Source organism: Electrona antarctica (genome assembly GCF_951216825.1).
Source record: "Electrona antarctica genome assembly, chromosome: 8".
NCBI classification, from domain to species: domain Eukaryota; kingdom Metazoa; phylum Chordata; class Actinopteri; order Myctophiformes; family Myctophidae; genus Electrona; species Electrona antarctica.
The window spans coordinates 28,478,124-28,493,950 of NC_136789.1; the positions used below are offsets into that span (position 1 = coordinate 28,478,124).

General features: G+C 41.0%; 1 protein-coding gene across 1 annotated transcript in view; it reads right to left on the reverse strand.

Moving 5' to 3' along the window:
- LOC306928694 (AT-rich interactive domain-containing protein 5B-like) overlaps nucleotides 1-6,636 on the reverse strand; it is a gene marked incomplete at its 3' end in the record, with an annotated part of 49,095 nt that extends 42,459 nt beyond the window's left edge. The window contains exon 1 of the mRNA XM_079508964.1: nucleotides 6,474-6,636. Within this exon, the coding sequence (XP_079365090.1) occupies nucleotides 6,474-6,494 (21 nt within the window). The 5' untranslated portion in view covers nucleotides 6,495-6,636. The remainder of the gene's footprint in view (nucleotides 1-6,473) is intronic.
- Between the last annotated feature and the right edge of the window lie 9,191 nt (nucleotides 6,637-15,827).

The following is a 15,827-nucleotide window of genomic DNA, read 5'->3' on the forward strand; positions in this document are numbered from 1 at the left end:
CTTGGACCCATACATTTCGCATGGGCTCTGGTACCAATTGAACCTCTAGGACCCATACATTTGGCATGGGCTCTGGTACTAATTGAACCTCTAGGAGGACCCATACATTTGGCATGGGCTCTGGTACTAATTGAACCTCTTGGACCCATACATTTGGCATGGGCTCTGGTACTAATTGAACCTCTAGGAGGACCCATACATTTGGCATGGGCTCTGGTACTAATTGAACCTCTAGGAGGACCCATACATTTGGCATGGGCTCTGGTACTAATTGAACCTCTTGGACCCATACATTTGGCATGGGCTCTGGTACTAACTGAACCTCTAGGAGGACCCATACATTTGGCATGGGCTCTGGTACTAATTGAACCTCTAGGAGGACCCATACATTTGGCATGGGCTCTGGTACTAATTGAACCTCTAGGACCCATACATTTGGCATGGGCTCTGGTACTAATTGAACCTCTAGGACCCATACATTTGGCATGGGCTCTGGTACTAACTGAACCTCTACCTATTCACTCAGTGCCAGTATGATGGATAAGAGACTCTTATGTCTCTGGCGGTCCTCGGGCCAACACATTCTAAAGTCCATTAATAGTCACAGGAATGTGTCCACTAATCAATTAGTAGTTGATTTAATCAACAAACGTGTAAAACAGCGTTTCCCTGCATACAATCCTTTTACAGATTGGTGAGGTTGAGATCAGAAAGCATTCACAATGTTCAAGTCACAATGATATAGACTGGCAGAATTGAAGGGTCACTGTTTATACCGAGTCCACAAGAGATGTGAATGGGGGCAAAAAAAAGGAGAAAAATATATATAATACACAATTCAATACTTCATTACCATTCCAATGACACATTGATTGGAACAGTATACAAAAAAAACAATCCATCTAATATAGGCTATATATAAAAACTAAATGTATTAAGCAAAATCAATTAACCAACTAACATCGAAACGAGCAATGCATGGACTAATAATCGACTTGAGGGGACAACCCTATCGTGGTGTAGAGTACTCTAGTACTTTTGAGGTATTTCCATTTTTCTATACTTTATACTCCCCGGCAGAGGCGAATACTTCTTATAACTAACTGTCAGGGGTGCCCTCCCCCCGCCCCACTGTGGCGGGGAGGGGAGGGGAGGGGGGGGGGGGGGAGGGGGGGTGGGGAGTGAGAAAGAAAAGCTACTGTACTGAAACTTGTATACTCTACCTGGCAGGTTACAACAAAAGCCACCATATTAGCATTTGAATGCCTGTGCCTGTGTCCGTAAAGGTGTGACTACGTGACAAAACCACAGCCATGGCCGGGGGAGGGAAGCTCAGGGGGCTCTAACCTTAGAGTACCGGTATAGATTAATCCATTTTGGCCTGACCTCGAAATAAAAAAAAAAATCTTCTAAATCCTCCAGTTTTCTGAAATAAATATTTTCACGATTTTTCAAAAACAGCAGTCCTACAAGCTCATAGCGCGCCACTCGGTGGCGCGCTATGAGCTTGTAGATCTGCTATTTTTCAATAGCTAAATTATAACAATGTTTAAAACACCAAAAGGGGTTCCCGTCCAGAATGGGTTAATAGAGACGGCACCCGGAGGAAACCCTGAGGCGAAATGGACATAGTGGCCGAATTTGGTATTGCAGCATTGGGCCAAACACATCAACGTGCTGGTCCGTTGACTATCATTGCGCACGTTCATGATGACACGTGAACGCTGTTTCATACGTGAGCGCGTGCAATGATAGTCAACGGCCAGTGTGTTCATGTGTTTGGGCCCAATCCATCCCAGAATGCACTCTGTTCCCACGCGGAAGGAGGAGTGAAATCGCCTCATGCGCTTTTGAGCAACTTAATGCAAGTGGATGGGAGGAGGAATCCGGTGCCGTCTCTATTAATATATACTCTTAAGGTTCTAATTTGTGTTCCTATATTTTGTTCAGGGGTGCTCCTGCAGCTCCCAGGCACCCCCGTAGTCGCCGACCCCCGCTGCTGCTCCCCGGGCCTGCATCTCAGAGGAAAGTATTGTACTCCTAACTCCACTAGTACACTCATTCGACAGCTTTCATTACTAGTTAGTGAGTAGTTTGCAGATTTAGATTATTATTACAAAACGTACATAAATCACTTAAGCCTTTAAGCCTCTATTGCTTATGCTATTCGAAAATGGCCGATCTATAAGCTCACAATGCGTCACATTGGAAGTATATGGACATATTTTTTGGATTGAGTGACGTATGAAAAGGGTATTTTTGATGCCAATACTTTTGCACTTTTACTCAAGTAAAAGAGTATTTCTACATAGTGGCATTAAGACTTTTACTTAACCCATTTTGGGCGGGAACCCCTTTTGGTGTTTTAAACATTATGTTATACTTTAGCTATTGAAAAATAGCAGATCTACAAGCTCGTAGCGCGCCACCGAGTGGCGCGCTACGAGCTTGTAGGTCTGCTATTTTTTGAAAAATCGTGAAAATATTTATTTCAGAAAACTGGAGGATTTAGAAGATATTTTTAAAATTTCGAGGAAAGGCTTAAATGGGTTAAGTAAAAATATATTTATATCTGAGTACTTCTACCACCACTGGTTATGTCATAATGAAGATGTGACGTTCCACAGCTGGTCAGACAGAGAAGAGGCAGTCTCCATTACTGTGTGTCCCACATTAACCCATTCAGACCCGACACCAAATACTACAAAATGTCTTCTAAATCACGACGGTTTTCTGAAAAACGTTGTTTCCATGTCAGTGGTGCTCAACCATTTTCATGTCAAAGACCCCCAGAATTATCTGTATTTGGCCGCATCTGAAAATATGTTGTTCCACTTCCAGGGACCCCCACAGAAGCAAAGATTTGAGTTAAAAACGTTCACTCTGAAAGAATATATATTCAAAGATTTGCGCCACATTAAAAAAAAAAAAAAAAAAGCAGATCTACAAGCTCGTACAGTGCCGCGCTATGAGCTTGTAGATCTGCTGTTTTTCAACAGCTAAAGTATAACCTAATGCTTAAAACACCAAAAGGAGTTCCCGCCCAGAATGGATTAAAATAACAGGGCTAGCGTATAGGCTCAGGGCTAGCATACATACATACATACAGTATACAGACAGGCAGGGTGGGGCCTCCCTCCCTCCCACCCTAGTACAGCTGCTATTCATTTGAGTTATGATAGAGAGACATTAACACACATTACATACATATATACATACACTAAATATGTATATATAGAAATGCCTCTTCAATGTGTTCCGGTAGCATACTTATACTGCCCAGAAATAAACCACAACTCACGCACGCACACGCTTTAAATATGGTTTCTAAAATTAACCATTTCACCCAATTTGTAGCCTATCTCTCTCTCTATCTAGTGAGCGGCACGAACACCCCAAAAGAGTCTTCTCTATTCATGTCTCTCTCTTTAATGTATACATATTTTATGTATTTTGAATACATACAAATATTATAAATTAAATAGAATTTTGAATTAAAAAAAAAATACATTGAATTCCATTTAAAGTCCCTTCGTATCTCCCCACAACATAGGTCCTATGTTCTCAAACGATTCTCATTTTTTCCATGAAAATATGTATTAACCCATTTTGGCCTGATGTCGAAATTTAAAAAATGTCTTCTAAATCCTGAGTTTTCTGAAAAACCTATATTTCTGTATCAGTGGTGCTCAATATTTCATGTCAAGGACCCCAAAAATTATATGCATTTGGCCGCCGACCCCCATCTGAAAACATGTTGTTCCAGGGACCCCCCCAGAAGCAAAGATGTGAGTTAAAAACGTTCGCTCTGAAATAATATATATTCCAAGATTTGCGCCATTGTCACAATTTTTCAAAAATAGCAGACCTACAAGCTCATAGTGCGGCACTCGGTGCCGCACTATGAGCTTGTAGATCTGCTATTTTTCAATAGCTAAAGCATAACATAATGCTTAAAACACTGGAGAAAAGAAAATCATAAGATTAACTAGAATGAATTGGACAGCCAAATAGTGCTGCCCGATTCTTCACAAAATGAGATTGCGTGTGTCTGAATATCTAGATCATCTATTTTTGATTAATTGTGCAACACTATTAGGTCTTCTGGCATTCTTTGAGTTTTCAAAAAATGTATAACGTTGTCATCATCACCCAATCTGCCATCCATCCATCTTTCCTATATTCATACATCTACCTCCAACTACAATGTACAACATTTTAAGGATAAAACAATATCTCATATTTTTGAGGGGCGCTATAGCAGCCCCTCTTATATACAGGTTTAATGTTTGTTTTTAGTTTAATGTTTGTTTTAAAAAACGCCATTGACAATGAAGGGAAAATGTACGTCATCTAGTCCCTAAAACAAACATTAAATGCCATTAACAATAAAGAGAATTTAATGTTTGTTTGTTTTACATCACCTAATCATAGCAACATGAGTTAGACTGTAATATATTAGCGCCCCTCACTTCACACGGGTGTGATTTTTTGTTTTGTACACTGCATGTACTGAATATATCCTGGGGTCCAAGACAAAAATAAAGAAACCTTTATAAGAAACCAAGGCATAAGCAAGTAAAGCAGGCACTCTCTCTCTCTCTCTCTTTCCACCCCCCTTTCTTCTCTAGTCTCTCTGTCTCTTCTGCACCCCCCCCCCCCTCCTCCTCCTCCTCCTCTCTCTCTCCCCTGTACCCCCCCCCCCCCCCCCCCCCCTCTCTCTAAATTTGAATATAGAATTTAAGATGGAAACCCTAATCTTCCACTAGGCTTACGTCAGTTCTCGTGATGTGCTGCTGGAAATGCAATAAGACTTTCAACAAGAGAGAGAAGAGAATATATATATATATATATATATATATATATATATATATATATATATATATATGACAATTTATCATGAATTAAAAAAAAATACCATATATATATATATATATATATATATATATATATATATATATATATATATATATATATATCACAAGCACATTGACTGTATATATCACAAGCACATTGACTTGCTACAAGACTGTAGCAAGCACTGACCTTGTATCGTTCAAAACATTCTTTTCACAGAGGGGGGAAGTGAACCCAAACCTACATACATACATACTACATACCACGCTTCGAATGCATTTTTTTTTAAAATGCCAATAATATTAAACAGATCAATCATATAATATCACCCACATACAACACGCGATATGCATGGGAACATTTCAAATATCAGCCACAAATAAATATATATATACACGTCCCAGAAATATTACCATATCCTCTAATATCGTGTTGCAGTTTTAAAAATGTCTAACAAACTCAATATCGCCCTGGCTGTGTGTCTGTGTGTGTGTGTGTGTGTCCTTGTGAATATTTCAACATAAGCCTCGTCATTGAATTCATTTCAAGTCCAACACAAAAAAAACAGAAAGAAAGTCCAGAGACGATATTTAACATTCCAACTTAAGCTTCCAGCAATTAGATAGGAGACAAAATGTCGGGGATTTGCTCATAATAATGTCAATATGCTTCACATTAGTCTAGAGAGAGAGAGAACACCAGTAACTGCTCCACCTCTCTCTCTCTCTCTCTCTCTCTCTCCCCCCACAAATATTTAATATCACTCTGAAACATTTTTAACACAGCAGCGATTATTTTTGTGTCCACACAAAATCACAAAAATCAAGTCAAAGCAAAAACACCAAAATGATATTTTCCAGTTGCCACGAGCCCGCGACGCCTTTGTCGCCAGGATGGCGTTAAAAGTTTTGACATTATCGCAGCGAAACGAGTCTGAATAAAATTGTTATTTTATGTGGAAATGTTTGGTTGGAGTCACAGAGAGAGAGAGAGAGGGTGGGGGTTGGTAAAAAAGCAAAGGCGAACTCACACAGTCTCACACACACACACTATGGTCTGTCGACACGACTCTCTCACACACACACACAAAGAAATTAATCATTAACCCCGTCCCGAAAATATATATCAGAATATTAAAAACTGAGTGTATGTAACAACAATGCCTGGGGAACATTTCAACGCCACAACATCCGTTGTCATTTAGAAATATCAACAAGCCCTGTATAGCTGGGCTTCCAACATTTATAAAATAAAATAAAATATATCGTATATAAATTGTTGTCGCGTCTGTTATTGTGTCGCTTACAAAAAAGACAGAAAAGGAAAAAAAACTTAAAGACTTTTGTTTGAATTTATAAAAAAAAACAAAAAAAAGTTGTGACTCGATCTCCTAAAAATGCTGCCACTAAACGACCAGCATCGGCGATATTTCTACACTGGAAATTATTTTAATTTCAACCCGGCGAAATAAAATGAAAACAGCCCAGGCTTGATATTAAGATAATGAATCACAATATTACCTGTTGTTATCTCCAGATATCAACAGGTCAACCGTGGCGAGATGTGTGTAAAAATATACAAAGCATGTTATTAGCAAACGATTAAATATTTTTTACCTGGATCGCCTTCTGCTCCATTGCAGTCCTACATTCCCCTTATTATTTCTCTCTCTCTCTCTCTCTCTCTCTCCCGTTTCGCTCGCTCGCTCGCTCTCTCTCTCTCTCTCTCTCTCTCTCTCCTATCAAGTTACACAGCCGGGTACCTCCACTACCACCGGCACACACACACACACACACACACACACACACACACACAAAATAAAAACCCCAGCCAGCAGCACAGAAGAAAAGCCTTCTTCTTTTTTGTGAAAATAGGACAGGATCTAGGTGTGGCCAAAAAAAAACTTCATCAGAGAAGTCTGTAGTCTACTAGAGCAGCTACAACTTTATTGTTAAATAATGTGAAATGTGTGTTTGTAAACTTTGTGACAAATTAATAAACAAATGATTGGAAAACAACTGTATTGCTCTAATTGGGGTTGAAATGCCGCAGGCTGGGACGGAGGTTGTGGATGTGAAGGACGTGAGGACTTTTCTTTTCTTTCATTCTGATATTAGAATTGCTACAGTCAGTCAGTGAACCCTGCAGCAGCGTCAACGGAACACAGCACGGTGGAAAGACTTCCGGTTGATGCTTCAAAATAAAACTTATTGATTGAAGTATTTATTAGCAGATTGGAGAATTACAGTACATTTCAAGCACAACTCAAGAATACACAACTGTGGGATGACACCATAAAGCATTACACTAGTTTACAATAGGGTCCACCATATTCAATTCATCATAACATTTAGAGACGTACAAATATACACTAGGCTACTATAAATAATATTAACATGATAATGTGTGTGTGTGTGTGTGTGTGTGTGTGTGTGTGTGTGTGTGTGTGTGTGTGTGTGTGTGTGTGTGTTAAATTATTAAGCCCTGGATAGGACCCCCAAATTGACACTAATTACCCTGCGGACCCCCATTTGAAGAGATATGCCAGGGACCCCCATGAGAGAAGATTATTACGGCTCTAGCAATGATTCATTTTCAACCATTTTCATTTCAAGGACCCCCAGTTTGACATGAATTAGGCTACGGTCCCCCTATTTAATGGCATTTCTATCTCTGGGACCTCCAATTTATATTGTAAAATCAATGTAAATTTAACTCTGAGAGTGTACAAATGGAACGACACTCTCAGAGTTTACAGAACCATAAGCGTCCATTTGGTTCCAAACTATCATTTAGCTGGGGACCCCCTGGAACTCCCTCACCCAAGGACCCCTAGGGCTAGGGGTCCCCCCCCCCCGGAACCCACTTTGGGAAACACTGTTCTAATTATTTCTCCGTACAAGAAAGAATATTAAGAAAGCTTTTATTTTCAAGGCGAAATGTGGCCACGTCCGGGCACTGCAGTCTGTGGCTCACTGTAGACAACGTGACGCACGCGAGTGCTACTTATGTCCATTGATTGGCGCATGCGTGGTGGTGAGGCTTCAACACGCGTGGCGATTATTTCAAGAGATCAAAACGTTGAGCAACATACACACTGATTTTATAGGACCCCCCCCCCCCCCCAGGCCCAAATTAATATTTGACCAAGGCGGATCCCCATCTGAACATATTTTGTGTCAGTGACCCCAATCACCCCATACAAATGTATCATACAAGTTACAACATTTGAAAATCACCCCATACCATACATTTGAAAATGGTCTATAAGTAGGCTAATGTATATAGTAGCCTATACATGATTAGAACATAATTGAACACATTTGACAATTAAGTTCTAACATTTCTAGAATATTGTTACAAATTGCTACAGAACCTTATCCAATATCTATAAAAAGAAGAAGAATGTAGGTATAATTATGCTATATTGTGCATGTTCAAATCATGCGTCATTAGGCCTACTTAAGATCATTTTTCAAATATAGGCCTATATATATAGACATTTTTGACAAAACAGATAATTTAACATCGAGGTGCTCAGTCTTCCTTAGTGCCCCTTCATACTGTACAGATTAAGACAAATGTTCCATGATGTAAACCCCAGGGTTGATCATATAACCTGCAGTTACTAGCCACTACCAGCAGGAGGAGTAAACGCTGCTCTGGTCTGATCCCATCCTGTTTGATTTTGATCTCGTGTGTGCTTGGAGAAATACAAGTCCCAGCATGCCTCACTACAGGATTTGCTTCAAAGTTCAAAGCAAGGCATATTTCTGTTCTGTCAACACTGAGTTATGTTATGGCCGGCTCAGCCCAGGGACCAGAACAAACAAAGGGGAAACAGGAGAGGGACAAAGGGTTTAACTAAAAACGTTTTGGTTTGTTGTATTCAATTCATCAACATAGCATGAAAAATGAACACAATGATGATACTGTACAATATATCAACAAATAAACCCTATATGTCCCCTTGTGGTGAACTGGTGGTACCAGTGATTCCCATATTTTAATGGTCAGGGCATTCTTCATTTTGATGCTTCAAAATAAAACTATTATTGATTGATTGAAGTATTTATTAGCAGATTGGAGAATGACAGTACATTTCAAGTACAACTCAATAAAAAAACTGTCAACTGTGAGTGGACGACACCATAAAGTATTACACTTGTTTACAAGAGGGTCCACCATTTTCAATTAATCAAAACAACTGATCCATACCCGTGTTTGTTCTTCTAAATGTGGTCGCTCCCTCTCTCTGGTGCTGTGTGGGTGTCACTCACTTTGGAGATGCAGTTTGACAGGTATGTATGAGGGTATGTCCCTTTGTGACTGTCTATCTTAATTACAAATCAGTTTGACAGGTATGTATGAGGGTATGTCCCTTTGTGACGGTCTATCTTAATTACAAATCCCAGGGATATTTGCATAACCCTGTCTTCTACCCTGAGCCATCCCAAAAACTAGCAAAGTGTGTTGGTATTAGCTGGGCAGGAGTTTTATACAATTTACAATTTAGGCATTTAGCAGACGCTCTTAATCCAGAGCGATTTACATTAAGCAATAACAAAAAGCATGGCATACATCACACATATAAAAAGTAGTTATCATGAAACATGCGTAAGCTAAGAACGTAACAGTGGAGTATCTATGTAAACTATACATACTATACTATATTATATATTATACATGTGTACTATAAAGTGCTATGACTACATAAAATGCAATTATAGTACTGTCTACGTAACATGCTATAAGTCTGTTTAAAATACTATCTAAGTCTACATAGATACTCTGTGGCGGGGAGACAGTGGCCATGGTTGTCTCCCCTTCCCCTGACTATCTGTCCTCTCCAATCAGCACCCTGTAAATTAAAACATTTAGGCGGCACAGTCCTGCAAAAGCCCCATCAGGGGTTTGTCAGTCACAGTTGTGAATAAGTAATTGTCTCCACCAGGCCGAAGGCATGGGGAGAGTATTTTTGTCTCCACCAGGCCGAAGGCATGGGGAGAGAGTATGTTTTGCACTCCGTCCGTCCGTCCGTCCGTCCGTGTGTCCGTCCGTCCGTCCGTCCGTGTGTCCGTCCGTCTGTGAACAGCTAATCTCCGGCACCGTTAACCCGGTCGATGCCAAATTTTGCACACACACTCCCTGGATGCCAACAATGAATTTCCAGAACGGCCTGTTATAGCGCCACCAGGAGGCCGCTTTGTGCAAAACAAGTTTTTGGACAGTACACCTACAGATTTTGTCCAAACATCACGCAAATTGGTACACAGTCTCTCTAGAGCCATTCAACGAAACAAGTCTTTCAGATTTCTCAGACTCCATCCTGATTGGCTAAGATTGGCTTCCAAAGTTCGCAGGAGTGCTCAGTTTCAAACAAAATGCTGCAAATCATGAACACATGGTGTGATTTCCGTGACATTGTGCACGCACATTCCCACTAGGCCGAGGAAGAAATGCCACGTGAACATTTTCAACTCAGCCTCATGGTGGCGCTATAACTGGCCGAAAAGTGTTTTTACCTCCAACTGCACGGATTTGTGGATAACTTTGTATGCCAACTCCCTAGAGGCCAAGGAAAAACCTTTGCCTGGAATTTTTCACATCTGCTCTTTATAGCGCCACCAGGAGGCCGACATATGTAAAACATATTTTCTAATATTACTCCTTCAGATGTTATCCAAATTTCATGCAAATCGGTACACATGCTCTCCATAGTAATGTGATCAAGACGGGTTTGTTTGATTTCTCATAATCCACCTTCATTGCCTACGATTGGCTTCTAAACTTTTCAGGAGTAGCCCGCTTTGTACCCGTTATGTACAAATCGCCACAACTACGCAGCGTCCACTAGGCTGAGGAAGAAATGCCACTTGCCAGTTTTCAAATCAGCCTCATGGTGGCGCTACAACAGGCCAAGCCGTGTCTCACACACACACACACACACACACACACACACACACACACACACACACACACACACACACACACACACACACACACACACACACACACACACACAATTATATTACTCCTAAACATTTTGCCAAACATCACACACACTCCTATCCCCCTGGTGGAGACCTGTGCCCAGAAGGGCACTTTTTCTAGTTTGCAGTATGTTTTGCACTTTGTCCGTCCGTGTGTCTATCTGTCCGTCCGTCTGTGTACAGCTAATCTCTGGCACCGTTGGCCCGGCCGATGCCAAACTGTGCACACACACTCCCCGGATGCCAACGACGAACTTCCGCCCCCAATTTCCCCAGCCTGTTATAGCGCCACCATGAGGCAGACTTTTGCTCAACACATTTCTTTATCTTACTCGTACACATTTTATCCATACATCACGCAAATCGGTATAGACAAATCGGTAAATCGGTATCTCTACAGTCATGTTATCAATACGGACCTGTCCACTTCCCCATATTTAATCCCTATTGGCTAAGATTGCCTTCCAAAGTTTACGGGATTGGTCCGTTTTGAACAAAATGCATGAAATCATGAACACAGCGTGCGATTTCTGTGAAAGTATGCACACGTTCCCATTAGGCCGAGGAAGAAATGCCACTTGTACATTTTCACATCAGCCTCATGGTGGCGCTATAACTGGCCCATTTGTCTTTTTTGTGTAAAACTCCCTAGAGCCAGGCCAAGTAAAAAACCTTTGACCTGCATTTTTCACATCTGCTCTTTATAGCGCCACCAGGAGGCTGACTTATGTAAAACACATTTTTTTATATTACTCCTTCAGATTTTATCCAAATCTCATGCAAATCGGTACACATGATCTCTATAGTTATGTATCAAAGACAAAGAACAATAAGTGAATACAAGCGTGATCAACTCAAGGATCTATGTGTATATTAGGCTACAGGTATCCTAAAGAAAATATTGAAATTATAATCTGAGATTTATGTAAATACCGGTATAAAAAAGCGAGTCCTTCACTGGTAAGTGATTGATTACATCGTACAGTTCACCTCTCCTACAATGTCTGTCACCCTCTCAGCTTCCCTACTATCTGTCTCCTACACTGTCTTCCTCTCACTCAGCCTTCGTATTAATATTATCCGTGTCCATCTGTCCTTATGCTGTCTCCCTCTCAGCTTCCCTATCTGTCTGTCCTTACACACTGTCTCCCTCTCAGCTTCCCTATCTGTCTGTCTGTCTGTCCTTACACACTGTCTCCCTCTCAGCTTCCCTATCTGTCTGTCCTTACGCTGTCTCCCTCTCAGCTTCCCTATCCGTCTGTCCTTACACTGTCTCCCTCTCAACTTCCCTATCTGTCTGTCCTTACACTGTCTCCCTCTCAACTTTACCGTCTGTCTCTAATAGACACTGTCTCCCTCTCAGCTTCCCTATCTGTCTGTCTGTCTGTCCTTACGCTGTCTCCCTCTCAGCTTCCCTGTCTGTCTGTCCTTACACTGTCTCCCTCTCAGCTTCCCTATCTGTCTGTCCTTACACACTGTCTCCCTCTCAACTTTACCGTCTGTCTCTAATAGACACTGTCTCCCTCTCAGCTTCCCTATCTGTCTGTCTGTCTGTCCTTACACACTGTCTCCCTCTCAGCTTCCCTATCTGTCTGTCCTTACGCTGTCTCCCTCTCAGCTTCCCTATCTGTCTGTCCTTACACACTGTCTCCCTCTCAACTTCCCTATCCGTCTGTCCTTACACTGTCTCCCTCTCAACTTTACCGTCTGTCTCTAATAGACACTGTCTCCCTCTCAGCTTCCCTATCTGTCTGTCTGTCCTTACACTGTCTCCCTCCTACGCTGTCTCTCTTTCTCTGCCTCAATATTTTAAAAAAACCCAGAAAATGTAGTATTCTATCGTCTTCCCTTTAAAATAATAAACCTGAGGGAAGTCTAGTCATTTCTCTTCCTTCCGCTCATAACGTCTATAGTTAACACACATGGCGGTTTGCATTTAACATGTTATAATAACAATGGGGAATGGCAGGAACTGGGAAAGGCAGACAAATTATAGTTCTACCGGTAAACATTAAAACCTTAAAAACATAAAGCTGACACAAGATGTATGTCGTATTGTTATTAGACCGGCCAGACTGCCTGCCGGCTAAATTGGTATTTTCCTTTAGTCAACCTAATCCACCATATCTATTATTAACAAAGAGGATTAATACCTTATTGTGGTAGGCAGAAGTACTCTGATTTTATTTTTCTTCTTTTGAGTTTTTCCTCACTTAACGACATACTAGAAATATAAGGTATCAAAATGTAGTAAAAGTATCTGCATATTGTACTTAAGGCACAATGCATTAAAAAAAATGTAATGTCAAATCTGTATATAAATACGGTAGTAATATTCAGACATTTAGATTGTGTCAAAGGTCATGTCTCACCTAGACAAAGGATCTGGCATTTTGACCTAATGGTCAAGATTCGTTTTATCCCCTGAGCAAGCAGGAATGACCCCATTAGCTCAATGGTAAAAACGTCAGCACTTACGCATGGAAACCAGATTCAAGAGGAAAGTTACATAGTGTGCACCAACCCACGTTTCGGCCCGGAGGCCTTCCTCGGCGGCAACGACTACCTGAACCGTGGCACCCGATACATTACGTTGAATTACTCAACTGAGTGCTTGCTTAATCTCTTCTCTTAGTTACATTACATATACCTCTGTCCTTGGCTGCTTGTTTAGGTGTTTGGTGATGTAATAGTTTGGCCTGGGAACTGGGATCAAATCCCGACAGAGCCTTAGAGGCTTCTCTTGTGTGTGTGTGTGTGTGTGTGTGTGCGTGTGTGTGTGTCTCCTTCTCAGCTTTCCTACTGATATCTGTCAAAGACCACTTAAGACCACAGTTGCACAGTTACAGTTTCAACTCGGGTCCGTTTTTACTAAGAAGGTTTTTACTTAAGGTTGAAGTGGTTAGTTAAATCAACTTCTAATGATGTGCTCTGCACTTCACGAGGCAGACCGAAACAAAGTCAGGCAAGTTGCTACATCTGTGCGCGGTCGAGAGAGAGAGAGAGACGAGTTTGGTTAATTTGCCAGCGAATAAAGCCACTGTTATTTGAGACGCCTTCAGTAATACAACTCCCGCTCTCCCAAGTTGCAGTAAAGAGAAAAATCAAGGACATTTATCTGGATTTTTTGTTTTGCTGTATCGAAAATGTACGATTAACTGTGACATCACTGAAATGTATGAACCGTTGCACACCTACAGTGTAGCTGCAACAGTGACATGACATCAGCCAAAGACGAAAGACCCCCCTCTGGTCAGGACAGAACAGAGCAGCAACAACAGTGACACCAGACAAAGACCCCCCACTGGGGGCAGGGTGCCACAGAACAGAACAGAGCAGCAGGAACAATGCCATCAAGACAATGACGTTGATAAGATCAGACCAGCATAAAAAGGAGGAGCAGGAGGGGGGGGGGGGCTTTAGCGGAGCTGAACGTGAACCCCCCCCCACCGCCCACCCCTTTTTTTTCCCTCACTGTATATGTTTCTTTTCCCTTTTTACCTCCTTTATGATGAATTCCTGTTCTGTCTATAGAAGTGTCTATTTGTACGTCTCTAAATGTTTTGATGATTTGAACATGGTGGACCCTATTGGAAACAAGTGTAATGCTTAATTGGGTCATCCACTCACAGTTAACAGCCTTTGTATTGAGTTTGTGCTTGAAATGTACTGTAATTCTGCAAACTGTTAATAAATTCTTCAATCAATCAATCAATCAATGCATGTCACTCATCATGGCTAAGCAAAGCAAAGCAAAGTTACTATATTTACCCAGGGTATCTGGGCTAAGCTCAAGAACTTGTTTCCAGCCAGGCCCTGCTCATAGAACATTTCATGGTAGTGGTTCAATGCCTTGCTCAAGGGCACTTCAGCGGTGGTAATTTTAACGTGTCGGACCGCTGATTCGAACTGGCGACCTTCCGGTATCAAGACCGCTCCGCAATCCGTTCGGCCACCGCTGCCACTACCGCTACACAGGCCATCATTCACTACCAGGGTTGTCAAGTCCGCTTGTTTGTCCCGATGTTGGCTTGTTTTTTCCAGAGTTGTGGGAAACCCGAACAAGCCAGCATTTCATTACTTGAATCACATCGAGTGACAGAATCGGTCAGGTGTCTCTACTCATTAAGCCCTACATGTGTGTAATAGTATAATAAATGACCAAAAACATTCATTATTATAGACATACATAGTATTTTAATGATAAATGCATCAAATCTTTTTTTTTTATTAGGAATATAATGTCCATATTATTGGGCTTGTTTTGGCTTGTTTTTTTGGGGGAGTGGGGAGCTTTCAGTTTTGGCGTATTTCTCTCTCAAGAGTTGGCTTGTTTTTTGGAGGTGGCTTGGCTTATTTCTCTCACCAGAGTTGGCAACACTGTTCACAACACAGGCCATCTACAATATGGCACTCTCACTTTATATGATTGAGAATATTGACTCTGTCGGGTGGAAAGCTCATCATAATGTCCAAAACTGTTACTTTTCAGCATTCAAAGTAGCAAAAGTAGCAGATCTACAAGCTTGCATATCTGCTACTTTTGATGCTTTTGTGTGACGCTGTACTAGTATGATCAAGTAGGGCATTCATTTAAGAAACAAACAAAATGCATGAGAGGGTTCTGCCTGACAGCAATGCTATACTGTATATGACAGTCTGTGAATACACTCAAATATACACATTTGGAATAAATACTTCAAATACCAAGATAACTTCTTTTTTAACATTTCCTTGTATTCAAGTTTTAGAACCACTGTTCTAAATGTGATAGAATGTGGACTGCACATCAATAAAAACATTCATGAAAACTTGGAACAAATTGTCAAAGCAGTAGTTTTCAAAGCCAGGGCAAGTCAAAATCCCAACCTAAAAATAATGTGTCCTCGGGAAATGACGTTCTGATTAAAAGAGAATTCATATTATGAGTTGACACAATTATGTTCTGTCACAAACAAAAAACAACAAAAAAACATC